The sequence below is a fragment of the Loxodonta africana genome, chromosome 15 (genome assembly GCF_030014295.1).
Source record: "Loxodonta africana isolate mLoxAfr1 chromosome 15, mLoxAfr1.hap2, whole genome shotgun sequence".
In the NCBI taxonomy this organism is placed as follows: domain Eukaryota; kingdom Metazoa; phylum Chordata; class Mammalia; order Proboscidea; family Elephantidae; genus Loxodonta; species Loxodonta africana.
The window spans coordinates 13,845,922-13,861,758 of NC_087356.1; the positions used below are offsets into that span (position 1 = coordinate 13,845,922).

At 38.7% G+C, this 15,837-nt stretch overlaps 1 protein-coding gene across 7 annotated transcripts in view; it reads left to right on the forward strand.

Annotated features, from left to right (window-relative positions):
• LOC100662857 (E3 SUMO-protein ligase RanBP2) overlaps window positions 1-15,837 on the forward strand; it is a 62,824-nt gene that overhangs the window by 45,084 nt on the left and 1,903 nt on the right. For 3 of the 7 annotated variants that reach the window (XM_010593586.3, XM_064268603.1, XM_064268604.1), the window contains 7 exons: window positions 1,011-6,684; window positions 9,794-9,964; window positions 10,595-10,687; window positions 11,309-11,487; window positions 12,529-12,742; window positions 14,424-14,525; window positions 15,242-15,387. In XM_010593586.3, the coding sequence (XP_010591888.3) occupies window positions 1,011-6,684; window positions 9,794-9,964; window positions 10,595-10,687; window positions 11,309-11,487; window positions 12,529-12,742; window positions 14,424-14,525; window positions 15,242-15,387 (6,579 nt within the window). Of the gene's footprint in view, window positions 1-1,010; window positions 6,685-7,284; window positions 7,363-9,793; window positions 9,965-10,594; window positions 10,688-11,308; window positions 11,488-12,528; window positions 12,743-14,423; window positions 14,526-15,241; window positions 15,388-15,837 lie in introns of those variants that run through there. The other 4 variants (XM_064268606.1, XM_064268601.1, XM_064268602.1 and 1 more) reach the window with 4 other exon arrangements.

Sequence of the window (15,837 nt, forward strand, 5' to 3'; positions counted from 1 at the left end):
GAATTTTCACTGCTCTGTGCGTGTCTGCAAATGACTGCACAAGGGCTGCAGGTTTTGATTTTGGGTTTACAAGTAAATTTTAGTGAGTAGGCGAATTTGCAAATATGGAATCCGTGAATAATGAGGATCGACTGTATCTCCTTTTAATTGTTTAGGCTTTCTTCAGAGAAACTAAAGGAATAGTAGAGTATTCGTACTTATATGTAGCTCAGGAATGGACATTTTAAATTTCTTTCCAGATATAGCAGTTATACTTAATCACCTTATTTTTGTGTTATTTTAAGTGCAGATTTTAAATGGGGGATGGTGGTGAACCCTTCATTATTCTGTTTTAGCAGAAATAGGACTGGAATGTCCCAGGTTTCTCAACCACTATGTGAATAAGTAGTTATAGGCCTGACGTGTGGCTATATAACTATGGATTGAGACCCAATATTAAAATAGTGGTGTGAGAGCTTTGAAGACAGAGGGTTTGGGTGCTTTTAAACCTTGGTTCTTCTGCTTACTGTGACCTTGAGCAAATTTCTTAATCTCTATACATTAGTTGCCTCATATGTAAAATGAGGATAGTAATAATACCTTAATTCATTGGGTGGTATTAAAATGAGGTAATATATACGTAGAATGCTTCGAACAGTGCCCAGCTGGCACATTAGTAAATGCTTGATAAATGTTAGTCTTCATCGTCATCATCATTATTGTTAACATCATTTGACATATTGTTTAGGAATGAAGAAGATACGTATCCTGTGGATTTATTGTAGCAGAAGTAGATTTTTTAAGATGTTGCCGATAATCAGGGCAGTTTTCATTATATGCCAAGAAGGACTATAAACTGAAATTGTCTTTGTAGTTATGTTGCTTTCTCAAAATAATGTGGTACATACCTTGATGATCTCTTCTTTACCTAATAATACTCATGTTTGAGTTTTGTGAGACTTGGTTTGTGTCTAGTTGTCTATAATTTCTGCAGACAATCTACAAAAATTTTAACTTATTTTTTTTTTTAGGGTCCAGTTTATGGCATGAATAGGCTTCCACCCCAACAGCACATGTATGCCTATCCTCAACAGATGCACACACCACCAGTGCAAAGCTCATCTGCTTGTATGTTCTCTCAAGAGATGTATGGTCCTCCGCTGCGTTTTGAGTCTCCTGCAACAGGAATTTTATCACCCAGGGGCGATGATTACTTTAATTACAGTGTTCCGCAGACAAGCACAAATCCACCTTTGCCAGAACCAGGTTATTTCACAAAACCTCCAGTTGTAGCTCCCGCTTCAAGATCTGCAGAATTTGGAAAATGTAATTTTGTTCAGCCCATTCCAGGTGAAGGAATAAGGCAATCTTTAACAACACCAGCACAGCCAACACAGCCAACTCCTTTTAAATTTAACTCAAATTTCAAATCAAATGATGGTGACTTCACGTTTTCCTCACCACAGGTTGTAACGCAGTCCTCTTCTACAGCTTACAATAGCAGTGAAAGCCTCTTAGGGCTCCTAACTTCAGATAAACCTTTGCAGGGAGATGGCTATAGTGGACCAAAACCTATTTCTGGTCAGAACATTGGACCTCGGAATACATTCAATTTTGGAAGCAAAAATGTGTCTGGAATTTCATTTACAGAAAACGTGGGGCCAAATCAGCAAAAGAATTCAGGTTTTTGCCGAAGTGATGATATGTTTACATTCCATGGTCCGGGGAAATCGGTATTTGGGACACCTGTTCCAGAGTTAGCAAGCAAGAATCATGAAGCAGATGGAGGAAGTGCCCATGGGGATGAAGATGATGATGGCCCTCACTTTGAGCCTGTGGTACCTCTCCCCGATAAGATTGAAGTAAAAACTGGGGAGGAAGATGAGGAAGAATTCTTTTGCAATCGTGCAAAATTGTTCCGTTTTGATACAGAATCCAGAGAATGGAAGGAACGGGGCATTGGCAATGTAAAAATACTAAGGCATAAAACATCTGGTAAAATTCGCCTCCTAATGAGACGGGAGCAGGTATTGAAGATCTGTGCAAACCATTACATAAGCCCAGACATGAAACTGGCCCCAAATGCTGGATCAGACAAATCTTTTGTATGGCATGCTCTTGATTATGCAGATGAGTCACCAAAACCAGAACAACTCGCTATTAGATTCAAAACTCCGGAGGAAGCAGCACTTTTTAAGTGCAAGTTTGAAGAGGCCCAGAGCATTTTAAAAGCCTCAGGAGCAAATGTAACCGCATCAACAAACCAGACTGTCAGAATTGTAAAAGAACCCACAGGTCACGATAACAAGGATATTTGCAAATCTGATGCTGGAAATTTGAATTTTGAATTTCAGGTTGCGAAGAAAGAAGGGCCTTGGTGGCATTGTAATAGGTGCTCCGTGAAGAACGCTGCAACTGCTAAGAAATGTGTATCATGCCAAAATCTAAACCCAAATAATAAAGAGCTCCTTGGCCCACCGTTAGTTGAATCCATTCCCACTCTTAAAACTGGCCTAGAAAGTACGCAAGATAAGTTTGCGTTGACTCCAAAGAAAGCAGGTCACTGGGACTGTAATATTTGTTCAGTAAGAAATGAACCTACTGCAACCTACTGTATCGCATGCCAGAATACAAAGCTGCCTAGCAAAAGTGGATCTTCATTTGTCCAGCCATCTTCCTTTAAATTTGGCCAGGGAGATCTTCCTAAGTGTGTTAGCAGTGATTTCAGATCAGCCTTTTCTGCCAAGGAAGGACAGTGGGATTGCAGTGTATGCTTTGCACTAAATGAAGGAAACTCTACAAAATGTGTTACTTGTCAGAATTCAAGAAAACAGAGTCAACCTAGTTACATTTCAGCACCTGCCTCTTTTAAGTTTGGTTCTTCAGAGACAAGCAAGGCTCCAAACAGTGGTTTTGAGGACATGTTTACTAAGAAGGAAGGACAGTGGAATTGCAGTGTTTGCTCAGTACAGAATGAAGCAAGTGCTGCCAAATGTGTTGTTTGTCAGAATCCAAGTAAACAGAATCAGCCTGCTGCTGTTCCAGCACCTGCCTCTTTTAAGTTTGGTACTTCAGAGACAAGCAAGGCTCCAAAGAGTGGATTTGAGGGAGTGTTCATCCAGAAGGAAGGACAGTGGGATTGTAGCGGATGCTTAATACGAAATGAAGCAAGTGCTGCCAAATGTGTTGCTTGTCAGAATCCAAGGAAACAGAATCAACCTACTTCTGCTGTTCCAACACCTTCCTCTTTTAAGTTTGGTACTTTAGAGACAAGCAAGGCTCCGAAGAGTGGATTTGAGGGAGTGTTCACCAAGAAAGAAGGGCAGTGGGATTGTACCGCATGCTTAATACGAAATGAAGCAAGTGCTGCCAAATGTGTTGCTTGTCAGAATCCAAGGAAACAGAATCGGCTGGCTTCCGTTCCAGCACCTGGCTCTTCAGAGACAAGCAAGGCTCCAAAGAGTGGATTTGAGGGAGTGTTCACCAAGAAAGAAGGGCAGTGGGATTGTACCTCATGCTTAATGCAAAATGAAGCAAGTGCTGCCAAATGTGTTGCTTGTCAGAATCCAAGGAAACAGAATTGGCCGGCTTCCGTTCCAGTACCTGCCTCTTCGGAGACAAGCGAGGCTCCAAAGAGTGGATTTGAGGGAGTGTTCACCAAGAAGGAAGGACAGTGGGATTGTAGCGTATGCTTAATACGAAATGAAGCAAGTGCTGCCAAATGCGTTGCTTGTCAGAATCCAAGTAAACAGAATCGGCCTGCTTCCGTTCCAGCACCTGGCTCTTCAGAGATAAGCAAGGCTCCAAAGAGTGGATTTGAGGGAGTGTTCACCAAGAAGGAAGGACAGTGGGATTGTAGCGTATGCTTAATACGAAATGAAGCAAGTGCTGCCAAATGCGTTGCTTGTCAGAATCCAAGTAAACAGAATCAGCTTGCTTCCGTTCCAGCACCTGGCTCTTCAGAGATAAGCAAGGCTCCAAAGAGTGGATTTGAGGGAGTGTTCACCAAGAAGGAAGGACAGTGGGATTGTAGCGTATGCTTAATACGAAATGAAGCAAGTGCTGCCAAATGCGTTGCTTGTCAGAATCCAAGTAAACAGAATCAGCCTGCTTCCGTTCCAGCACCTGGCTCTTCAGAGACAAGCAAGGTTCCAAAGAGTGGATTTGAGGGAGTGTTCACCAAGAAGGAAGGACAGTGGGATTGTAGTGTTTGCTCTGTACGAAATGGGAGTTCTTCCTTAAAATGTGTGGCTTGTGATGCCGCTAAATCAACTCACAAACCTACCTCAGAAGCTCCTTCAGCTTTCACGTTGGGTACAAAAACTAAGTTAAATGACTCGGCTAGAAGTCAGGTAGGCACAGGATTTAAAACGGACTTTTCAGAAAAAGGTTTTAAATTTGGCAGTATAGAGCAAGGTTTTAAATTTGGACATGTGGATCAAGAAAGTACACCTTCATTTACATTTCAGGGTTCTTCTAATAATGAATCTAAGTCAACAAAAGAAGGATTTAATTTTTCCATCCCTGTGTCTGCTGATGGATTTAAATTTGGCATTCAGGAGTCAGGAAATCAAGAGAAGAGTGAAAACGAAAAACCCTCTGAAAGTGACACTGGTTTCCAGGCTCAAGATGTCAGTAGCCAGAAGAATGGGAGTGGTTTGATTTTTGGTCAGACTAGTAGTACTTTTAGCTTTGCAGATCTTGCAAAATCAACGTCAGGGGAAGGATTTCAATTTGGCAAAAAAGATCCCAATTTCAAGGGGTTTTCAGGTGCTGGAGAAAAGTTATTTTCATCACAGAGTGGTAAAATGGTTGATAAAGCCAGCACTTCTCCTGACCTTGAGAAGGACCATGATACCTACAAGACTGAGGACACTGATGACATCCATTTTGAACCAGTGGTTCAGATGCCTGAAAAGGTGGAACTTGTAACAGGGGAAGAAGATGAAAAAGTTCTTTACTCACAGAGGGTAAAATTATTTAGATTTGATGCTGAGATAAGTCAGTGGAAAGAAAGGGGCCTGGGGAACTTAAAAATTCTCAAAAATGAAGTCAATGGCAAACTACGAATGCTGATGCGAAGAGAACAAGTACTAAAAGTCTGTGCTAATCATTGGATAACCACTACGATGAACCTGAAGCCTCTCTCTGGGTCAGACAGAGCATGGATGTGGCTAGCTAGTGATTTTTCTGATGGTGATGCCAAGCTAGAGCAGCTGGCAGCAAAATTTAAAACACCAGAACTGGCTGAAGAATTCAAGCAGAAATTTGAAGAATGTCAGAGACTTTTATTAGATATACCACTTCAAACTCCTCATAAGCTTGTCGATACTGGCCGAGCTGCCAAGTTAATACAGAGAGCCGAAGAAATGAAGAGTGGACTGAAAGATTTCAAAACGTTTTTGACAAATGATCAAACAAAAGTTACTGATGAAGGGAGTACAAGTTCAGGTTCAGGTGCCGTCGGTGCTTCAGACACAGCAATTAAGGCCAATCCTGAAAGCACTGGGCCTACGTTAGAGTGGGATAACTATGATTTAAGAGAGGATGCTTTGGATGACAGTGTAAGTAGTAGCTCAGTACATGCTTCTCCATTGGCAAGTAGCCCCGTGAGAAAGAACCTCTTCCGCTTTGGTGAGTCAACAACAGGCTTTAACTTCAGTTTCAAATCTGCTTTGAGTCCGTCTAAGTCCCCTGCCAAGCTGAATCAGAGTGGGACTTCAGTTGGCACGGATGAAGAATCTGATGTTACTCAAGAAGAAGAAAGAGATGGACAGTACTTTGAACCCGTTGTACCTTTGCCTGATCTAGTCGAAGTATCCAGTGGTGAGGAAAATGAACAAGTTGTTTTTAGTCACAGAGCAAAACTTTATAGGTATGATAAAGATGTTGGTCAATGGAAAGAAAGGGGTATTGGCGATATAAAGATTTTACAGAATTATGATAACAAGCAAGTTCGCATAGTGATGAGAAGAGACCAGGTATTAAAACTTTGTGCCAATCACAGAATAACTCCAGACATGACCTTGCAAACCATGAAAGGGACAGAAAGAGTGTGGGTGTGGACAGCATGTGATTTTGCAGATGGAGAAAGAAAAGTAGAACATTTAGCTGTCCGTTTTAAACTGCAGGATGTTGCAGACTCATTTAAGAAAAATTTTGATGAAGCAAAAATAGCTCAAGAAAAAGATTCTTTGATTACACCTCATGTTTCTCGTTCGACCACTCCCAGAGAGTCACCATGTGGCAAAATGGCTGTAGCTGTGTTAGAAGAAACTACAAGAGAAAGGACAGATTTAATTCAGGGTGACGATACAGCAGATGCAGCTTCAGACGTTGGAGAAGTATCTAGCACGTCTGAAGCGACAACAAAAGCAGTGGTTTCTCCTCCGAAGTTTGTCTTTGGTTCCGAGTCTGTTAAAAGCATTTTTAGTAGTGAAAAATCAAAGCCATTTGCATTTGGCAACAGTTCAGCCACTGGGTCTTTGTTTGGATTTAGTTTTAATGCACCTTTGAAAAATAACAGTAGTGAAACTAGTTCAGTAGTCCAGAGTGGACCTGAAAGAAAAGTGGAATCTAACAAATGTGAACCGTCGAAGAACTCTGATACCGAAGAATCTTCAGATGGCAAAGCCAGAACTCTCTTTGCTCCCTCTCCAAAGGAGGAAACCTCCACTAACTACGTATTTAAGACGCCAGAAAAGGGTAAGTGCTTAGTCCTCAGAGTTAAGCAGAAGGTTCTTTTTTTTGTTGTTCTTTTTTATGTTTATCTTGATACAGAGACTCTTTATGGGATATTAATGTTATAAAGTTGGGCCATAAACAGTGCTTTGTACATTATGGACACCTAAAACAGATTTGAGCAGATTTGTTTTCTCCCTAAATAAGTTTACCTAGGAGTGTTCAGATAGCAACAGAGTGCTCTTCAGGAGATTTTAATAACTGGAAGGTATTTGTGTCATACTTACAGCAGAGCACTAACCTACTACATTATGAAAGCTTCATGACTCATGGACTCGAATCATGAGCATCAATTTGGGTTTCTCTTTTAAGTCCAGGAAATTTCATTCTTCAATTTTTTTTTTTTTGTCACTCAAAGAACATGGGGACTGAAATGTTCAAATTTTATGTAAGTTAGTCTTGCCACCATTTATTAAGTGAGCATAGAGTGAAACCATTGGGATAAATGAGAATGTGAGACAATCAGATTGGTATAAATCGAGGCACTCTGGCTTTTCATATTTTAAAATTATATTCAGTTTGTTTCTCAAAATGTTCAAAAATTAAATGCTCTTTATTTTCTAGGGTTTAATTTTAGCCTTTTTAAATCTAATCCAATGGCTTTTTGGACCAGCACCCCATCCTCACAGCCTGAGAGCAAAGGTATAGAGGTAGCATTCTCAGTATGAGATGACATCCATTTTCTAAGCAACTGGTAGTCTTTAGCAAAGTATCTGTGGCTGTATGAAACCAAGTACTTAACACTACAACGTGCATGTAAAGAATGCCAGTTTAAGCGCTCAACTGCTAACCGAAAGGTCGGGGGTCAGACCCACCAGCTGCTTTGCAGGCGAAAGATGTGCCGCCAGTTTGCTTCTGTAAAGATTGCAGCCTTGGAAATCCCATGGGGCAGTTCTGCCTTGTTCTATAGGGTTGCTGTGGGTTGGAATCTACTTGACACGATGGGTTTGGTTTTTGTAGTTAGGAATATGATTGGTATTACTTTAAAACTGAAAGTCCCGAAGTCAAGGACTGTATCGCTGTATTTGTTTGACAATGTGTAACACAGTTGAGATGTTCAAGATGTAGACACTAGAGTTTTCATTTTTCTAATCTTGCCCGTGAAGATCTGCAGTAGATCCCACTTCCTGTTACGCCACTCCAGTACCAACATTTATTTTTACAAATGATCTGTGGTACATACATAAAATATCCAGTATATACTGGTAGTTGTTAAAATTGGAGTCTCTTTTCAAACCACGCCCAAAACAGTAGCCCTGATGTGACACTTTGTTGTTCCATGATTGTGTACACACTCCTGCCATCACATGTTTGAATACTAGCAAACATTAGTGGCAAAAGATAAAGACTATGTAAAGTATATGTCTTCATTAAGCAGAGCTGAAAATAATAATAGAGCATTGAAATACAAAGCAGCCAATGGTGAGGACCACCTTGAGCTAACTCAGAACGATGTTGTGTGATAGAAACGTGACATCCGAGTACGTTAAAAGAACAAACAAACAAAAAACGCAGCATTAAAGAGTTATGCCGCCAGTCAAAAGGCATTTAGCTTAGCCACTGCTCCACCAGGGCTCGTTGTTGTTAGGTGCTGTCAAGTTGGTTCTGACTCATAGCCACCTAAAGCAGTTCTTAACCTTTTTTTCTTAAGGATGCAGTCTTCCAGAAATGTAAGTGAAAAGTGGGCATATACTTGCACACATACCCTGTGAGCCCTAAATTAAGAATCCCAGGCCAAAAAAGCAAATTGACCAATATATCTCTGTAGGACGGAGGGATGTATTCTGTTTTAAGACTGAGAATATCATAATCCCAAGGGACCTTAGAGATGAAGATCTTAGACATGAGAGAATTGAGGCCCAGGGAGGCTATCTGATTTATCAAAGTCATTATTACTAGTCAATGGCTGAACACTGGAACAACAATCTGTGTCTTAAATAATGTTCTTTTACTCTTCTTGGCTAGGAATTGATACTAAACTTTCATTTGCAGTGAAGGAGAGTGAAGGCTGGTTTAACACTGAGGGAAGTGCTGTAATTCTCTATAGAGCAGTGCTACCCGATAGGAATATAATGTGAGCTATGTATGTAATTTAAAATTTTCTAGTAGCCACATTAAAAAGAAAAAGGTGAAAAAAAAAAGGTGAAGTTAATTTTTAATATATTTTATTTAATCTACTATATCCACAATGCCATTTCAACTTCTAATCAGTATGAAAGATGACTAATGATACATTTCACATTCCTTTTTTTCAAGCCCAGGTATTCAAAATCCAGCGTGTATTTCACCCTTATACCTCAGTTTGGACCATCCATGTTTTAAGTCCTCAATAGCCACATGTGGCTAGAGGCTACCATATTGGGAAGCATAGCTCTAGGTAGTCTGTTGGTACATGCCATGCTTCATGACTGGCTTTATGAATTTCTTTATCCAGAAATTCTTTGTAGACCAGTACAGATTGTATATAGAATTCTTTTAAGTTGGTTTTTCAGCCATAGAAATTGTCTTAGATTCTTACAGTATTATTTACCCACAGTAGAACAGTTTTTACTTAAGTTTATCCAGTTATCATGTTTGGAAATATGCAGCCCTAATCATCTGTTGTCCTTGGCAATTGTTAACTTTGTTTGTAGGAACTAATCAAGGTTGGCTTCAGATTAGTTTCATATTATACTAATCTTTGCTTTTGATTTCCTTTAAGACTTTTTTCAGTTGTTGCAAATGCATGGGTATTTTGCTAAACTGCTGTTTAGCATGCCAGAAGTGGTTATGGCAGCACAGCGCTTTAAAATTATGAAAATAATAGTAATTATTTTCAATGGTGAATAAAAGCAGGGTTTTACTGTTTTTAAATAGATTCGATGTTCAGTAAGGTTTTTGGATAGAACAGTAAATAGGGCTGCTCATTCTAATTTGTGATTTTATAGAGCTCTGTCCAACATAAGTACGCACGTTTTATCAGTATGATACTTTAATCTATAGATCAGTTCTATGATTTTTATTTTCAGTTAGAATATTGATGTTAACACTTTTTAAAAGTTTCATCTTTGTCAATTTTTGACTTGTGTTATAGTAGAAGAGAAGAAAAAATCAGAAGATCCTCCTTCAGATGATGAAATTTGCATTGTATATGAGTTAACTCCAACCCCTGAGCAAAAAGCCCTTGCAAGCAAACTTAAACTTCCTCCAACTTTCTTCTGTTATAAGAATAAACCAGATTATGTTAGTGAGGAAGAAGAGGATGGTAAGTATTTTGTTATTTTAAAAGCATTCTGGCCACGTGCTAATTTTCATAATTGAGGGCATCATTAAATAATTTTAACCTTGCCTTTTAGAACATATTGCTGCTGTCTGTGCAGGCTGATATTTACTCTAAATATAGCTGTAAATAGTCAATGAACGTAATGACCAAAAGAATTGTGTTCAATAAGTATTTATTGGATAGTTACCTTTGCAGAGCAGGTGTTTGGAGAGAATTGAAAGCAGTCATAATTTTCCTGGAGTTTTAGAGGAGTGGAAGAGATAGCACAGGTCAGATTATAGAAAACTTTGTTTACCATATCAGGTTTTTAAGGAGAGGAGTTACATGATCAAGAAAGGTCCAGAAGCATCACTTTGGCAGTGGTGTAGAAGATTGGGTTGTGGGGACAGGGAGATGAGAGGAGCTCAGTCAGTGTTAGAACAGCCCAAACACTAGAAGAGCCTAAACTAAAACTCTAAAGTAGGAATGATGTTAGGGATGTAGAATTGGCAAAACTGGTTGCTATTTGGATGTGGGGAGTGAGGGATAGGGTGAAGTTGGAAATAATTTTTAGGTTTTGGCTAGGAAACCCTGAGATACTTACAGAAATTCTTTAATCAATTATACTTTAAGATGAAGATTTTGAAACAGCTGTCAAGAAACTGAATGGAAAACTATATTTGGATGATTCAGAAAAATGTAGGCCACCAGAAGAAAATCAAGCAGGTATGTAAAGCTAAAATTACTAATTACACCTACTTTTCACTTATTTTCTTGTTACCTGACATTTCACATTTAGGACAATAGTTAAAAATCTACTGTCCTTTTTTGCACATTAAAGATGTAAGTCTTGAAGTAACAGGTTCTGAGGTGTGAGGCAAGAGTAGTGCTGGCTGTGGTGGTTAAGGTTGTGTGTCATTTTGGCTTGGCCATGATTCCTAGCAATTTGGCAGTTATGTAATGATGTAGTCATCCTCCATTTTGTGATCCAATGTGGTCATCCTCCATTTTCACGTAACGCCGATTTTTGCATAATGACCTGTTAAGTGAGGAGTGGGTGTATGATTTTTTTAAATCTATTTAAAAGGAGCTTCTTAATCTAATCATTTCTGTACTTTTCAAGTTTACTTATATAGTATGTCCACGGCTATTTAAAATATTTTAAAATATTAGGTGAAAAACATTGTTCTCGTGATTGTTTTTGTTCCCCATTCGCATTCACAGGTCTTGTTTGTTATTTGGGTCCATAATTTGTAGATTACATTGAGGACCATTGTTATAGAGTAGTTGGACTTTCATCTACTTTTCTCTTTATTTTCTTTTGCATGTGTTGTACTGATTTTTCAGATAATGAGAAAGAATGTGTTATTGTTTGGGAAAAGAAACCAACAATTGAAGAGAAAGCAAAAGCAGATACATTAAAGCTTCCACCTACTTTTTTCTGTGGAGTATGCAGTGATACTGAGGAGGACAATGGAACTGGGGAAGACTTTCAATCAGAGCTTCAAAAAGTTCAGGAAGCTCAAGTAAGAACATTTCTATTGTTTTCCTTTTGACACATGCCTTTGTTGATGCTGTAAACTTCAGAATCTCCTTACCGAATGGTAATGATGTTTAGTGGCTTGCAAATAGATTAGATCCTCCCAGGTCGAGGGTCTACCAATCAGGTATGGCCAGGGAAGATGGAATCTTGTTTTACAAATGGGACTATAAGGGCTCATTCGTCTGTGTATGCTAGGTTTTGGGGGTTAGGGGACAATGTGGAATATGTACATATCCCTAAGGATGTCTATTACCATGCCAAGGAAGGTGCTAACTAGTTCATTTTTAGTGCAAATTAGCTTATTCTAGAATTTTTTGTTTTCAGTTTTCAAATTCCCGTTTGGTTCTTTTTTTATATACCTTCTATTTCTTTGCTGAGAATTATCTTTTCATTCATTTCGAGAGTATTTGCTCTTACTATTTGGAGCATTGTTATGATACCCAAAACCCATTGCCATCAAGTCAATTGCGACAGAGTAGAACTGCCCCATAGGGTTTCCAGGGAGCGGCTGGTGGATTCGAACTGCTGAGCTTTTTTTTGGTAGCAGCCGATTTCTCAACCACTTTGCCACCAGGGCTCCATTGTTATAATAGATTCATTAAAGCCCTTTCTGGATAATTCCTACAGTGGGTCATTTTCCTATTCCCTCTGGCCCCCATTCCTGGTCCTCCTGCCAGAGAGAGCCTTTTCTGACTGTACCATTGCTGTTCCAGGTTTTTGGGCTCCTCTAGCACCCAGGCAAAAAAATCACGCATTTTTCTCACCATGAGGTTATCCCTAGAGTCACAAGATCCTTAGTCGTTACTCTTTTATCTACCTTTCAGAGTTTTCTGATCGTTGGCTTGATCTGTTTCAGTTCAGGTGTTTAATGGAGTAGGCTGTGGAGTGGGAGAGATAGGGTGCAGTGTGTTTACTCCATATTGTCCCAAAATGGAAGTCCTCAATGTCTTTTTAAATATGGTACATGATACTTTTTGGGAATTGGCATTTAATATCATAGTAATTTGTGACTTCTGCTTTCCAGAAATCCCATGGTGAGGAACTGACTGAAGTGACTAGCACAACCAACAGTGTGTGTACTGGTGGGACTACAGCAACCATTCCATTTTTCCATAAATCTGAAGAATCCGAGTCTGTGACCAAATCTGTTAGTTCAGCACCTATTTCCTCTGGAACTGAGGACAAACCTGTAGATTTGTCTACTAAGAAGGAAAATGATGCAGATTCTACAAGTCAGGGTAAAACTTGATACATGTTTACATAAACCTTGTTGGCATGCATTTCATAAGGAACACCTATATGTTTGAGAAGATGTATTCTTACAGATTGAAAAATTCCTTTCTAAAAACAATTATTAAAAGGGCTTAAAAATTAGTAATAATCGAAAAATCTTACTGCCTTGCTAACAAGCATGTATTTGTATTGTTAAGAGTTGTGGTTACTGGGAAGTACAAGGCATTGTGACTGTGACCTATCTGCCTGATTATAAACAACAGTGGTTGGCTTACGTGGAATGTTTCTTTGTGAGACTGTTTTCATTTGAATATTATTTGAATTGTATTATCACTCAAACATATTCAAAGTATTTTAAGTAACCATGAAGTAAATTTCGAAATGTTATAGTAGGGGTACTGATTGTTTATGGTGCTACTTAAATGTCTCTCCTCTTCATCATCAGCCTTAAAGCTTGCCCGATAAATCACTCAGTTAGAGTAGGTCATGTTTGGTATGCCTTCCCCCTTGCCATTTTATCTCAATTGGTTTTGGGAGTCTCTTTAAGTTTTGTTGCTTTTATACAGGTGCTCAACAGCAACAGGTTTGCTATTTTTTTGTTATCGTTGTTGTTATACATGTGCACAGGAGCCCTGGTGGCTCAGTGGTTAAGTGCTCAGCTGCAAACCCACCAGTGGCTTTGCAGGAGAAAAGACCTGGCAATCTGCTCCTGTAAGATTATAACCCAGGAGACCCTATGGGGCAGTCCTTCTCTGTCATATAGGGTCACCATGAGTTGGAATCAACTCGATAGCACACAATAACAGCATACATGTGCACTGGCTGTTAACCTAACTTTTTCAGAAGTGGGCCTGAAAAAGCCACAAATAATATTTTTATAGGTATTTCAGAGTCTTAGTATGCTAGGAGAGGAAAGTATGTCAGACTTCAAACCCCATACATTGTCATAAAAAAAAGGAAGGCATACAACTTTCAGGGATCATACACCTTCACATTGGCAGAATTATATAAAACCCCAAAACTCCTGATGACATACGTTACTGTACCTCCTATAAGTGAGACATTTGGTTTTTATCAGCTTAATACCAAAGGTAAAACTCTGTGCTGGATACCTGGAATTACAGTGTTTTCTAAAATTCTGCCTTTGGCTGAATATTTTAGATTATAACCCATTGCCGTTCATTTCGACTCACAGCGACCCTATAGGACAGAATAGAACTGCCCCATAGGAGTTCCAAGGCTGTAGTCTTTATGGAAGCAGACTGCCACATCTTTCTCCTGTGGAGCGACTGGTGGGTTCCATCCACTGACCTTTCAGTGAACAGCCAAGCGCTTCACCAGTGCACCACCAGGGCTCCTTTTTAGATTACAGAAGACCCTATTAAAGTGGAAACGGTATACTTCTCTATCTGGCTTAGTGTAGATACTTCTGTATCCTATCTTTAAGAATCATTTTTTTGTCATGCTTTTGGTGTATTCATTGGGAATAGCGTCTATAAACTTAACAGTAGTGAAGGTCAGAATTAGATAAATTTTGTAACTTTTCTTCAAAGAAGTAACCAGAAGATAATTTTTCCCTCTGCGGGTACTGTACAAGGTCCTACCTCCATTCTTTCTGGGTCCTGGGTAAGGTTTTGATGTTCAGTAAAAATAATGAAATACTAAATTTATGATTTCTTTTGCCAGTGGAAAGCAAAACAGTTCCATTTGGGTTTGGAAGTAGCACAGGGCTATCATTTGCAGACTTGGCTTCCAGTACTTCTGGGGATTTTGCTTTTGGCTCTAAAGGTAAGATCAAGAGGAGAGATTTCAATGATTGTGTTACAGGATCAAGCACAACTTAAGGAACTAATCCTTTACCACAGTGTTACAGCAAGTTTGGAAATTTCATCTACCTTCCCTCCACTTCTGCATTTTAATGTTATAGTAAGGAAGGGCTTTTGTAGTTATTATTTTTAACATTAATATAAGCATAAGAGTTTTCTCATAGTGTACTGTCAGTCATGCTGATAGTCACCCCAGGGAGAAGCTGAGATAGAGGAGTTTTAAACGTGTTTAGGCTGCTGTGGCAAATTTGGAACTTGCAGATTTGACCACTTTAGGGCATTTTTGGATTCAAAAGTTGTTTTTCTAAGGTGATAAAAGAGTTTCATGAAATGAACTACCTTGCAGAGCTAAGTTTTTTCAAAGTTTCCAGGTACTGCATTTTTTTAAGAATCTGATTTCTGAACATCGTATATTATGAAGTTCACTTCAGGCAGAGACATTATCTTTGTATCTTCAAGCATAAACAATACTAAGTGTGTAAGTGTACTGTGTGCTCACTAAGTGAGGTAAACTTGCCAGAATAATATAATTTTGAACACTTTTACTAGAAGTAAGTATATGTCACGTTGTTGGAATTTTAGATGCATTGAAGGTTCCTTCTTAGATTACGTTATCAGTGCATCTAAAGGCTTATAAAAAAAAATACCGTTGTTTAAATATCCTAATTTATTTATCAGATAAAAATTTCCAGTGGGCAAATACTGGAGCAGCTGTGTTTGGAACACAGTCAGCCAGTAAAGTTGGTGAAGATGAAGATGGTAGTGATGAAGAAGTAGTTCATAATGAAGATATTCATTTTGAACCTATAGTGTCATTACCAGAGGTAAATATTACAAATATACAAAATGAAAAATCTTAATAGTAATTTATTTCTGTCATTTTAAAACTTAAAAGGCTTGATTTGTAGGGCTCACTTTCCATTTGTCTGAATATTTACAATTTGAAGTGCAAGTTCTGTGTTATTAGAAGTCCACCTTTTTTGTAAAAATAAATGGTCTTTTTTGAAGTTTACGTATACATGTTGCTTGATAAATTCTGTATGATATTATTGTCTAGACCTAAAATAATTCTTTCAGATATTGTTAGATTATCATGTTTGTTTTCATAGCATAGTTCTGGGGGCAAAAAAAAAAAAACAAGATCTAGTACTTGCCGAAATACTTTCAGTAAAAAGTAATAGTAACATTTTTTAGATAAGAATGTTATTTTAGGCAGTTACTTTGTAGTTTTTGAGCCTCAATCAGTAGTGAATATTTCTCTTCCACAACAAGCC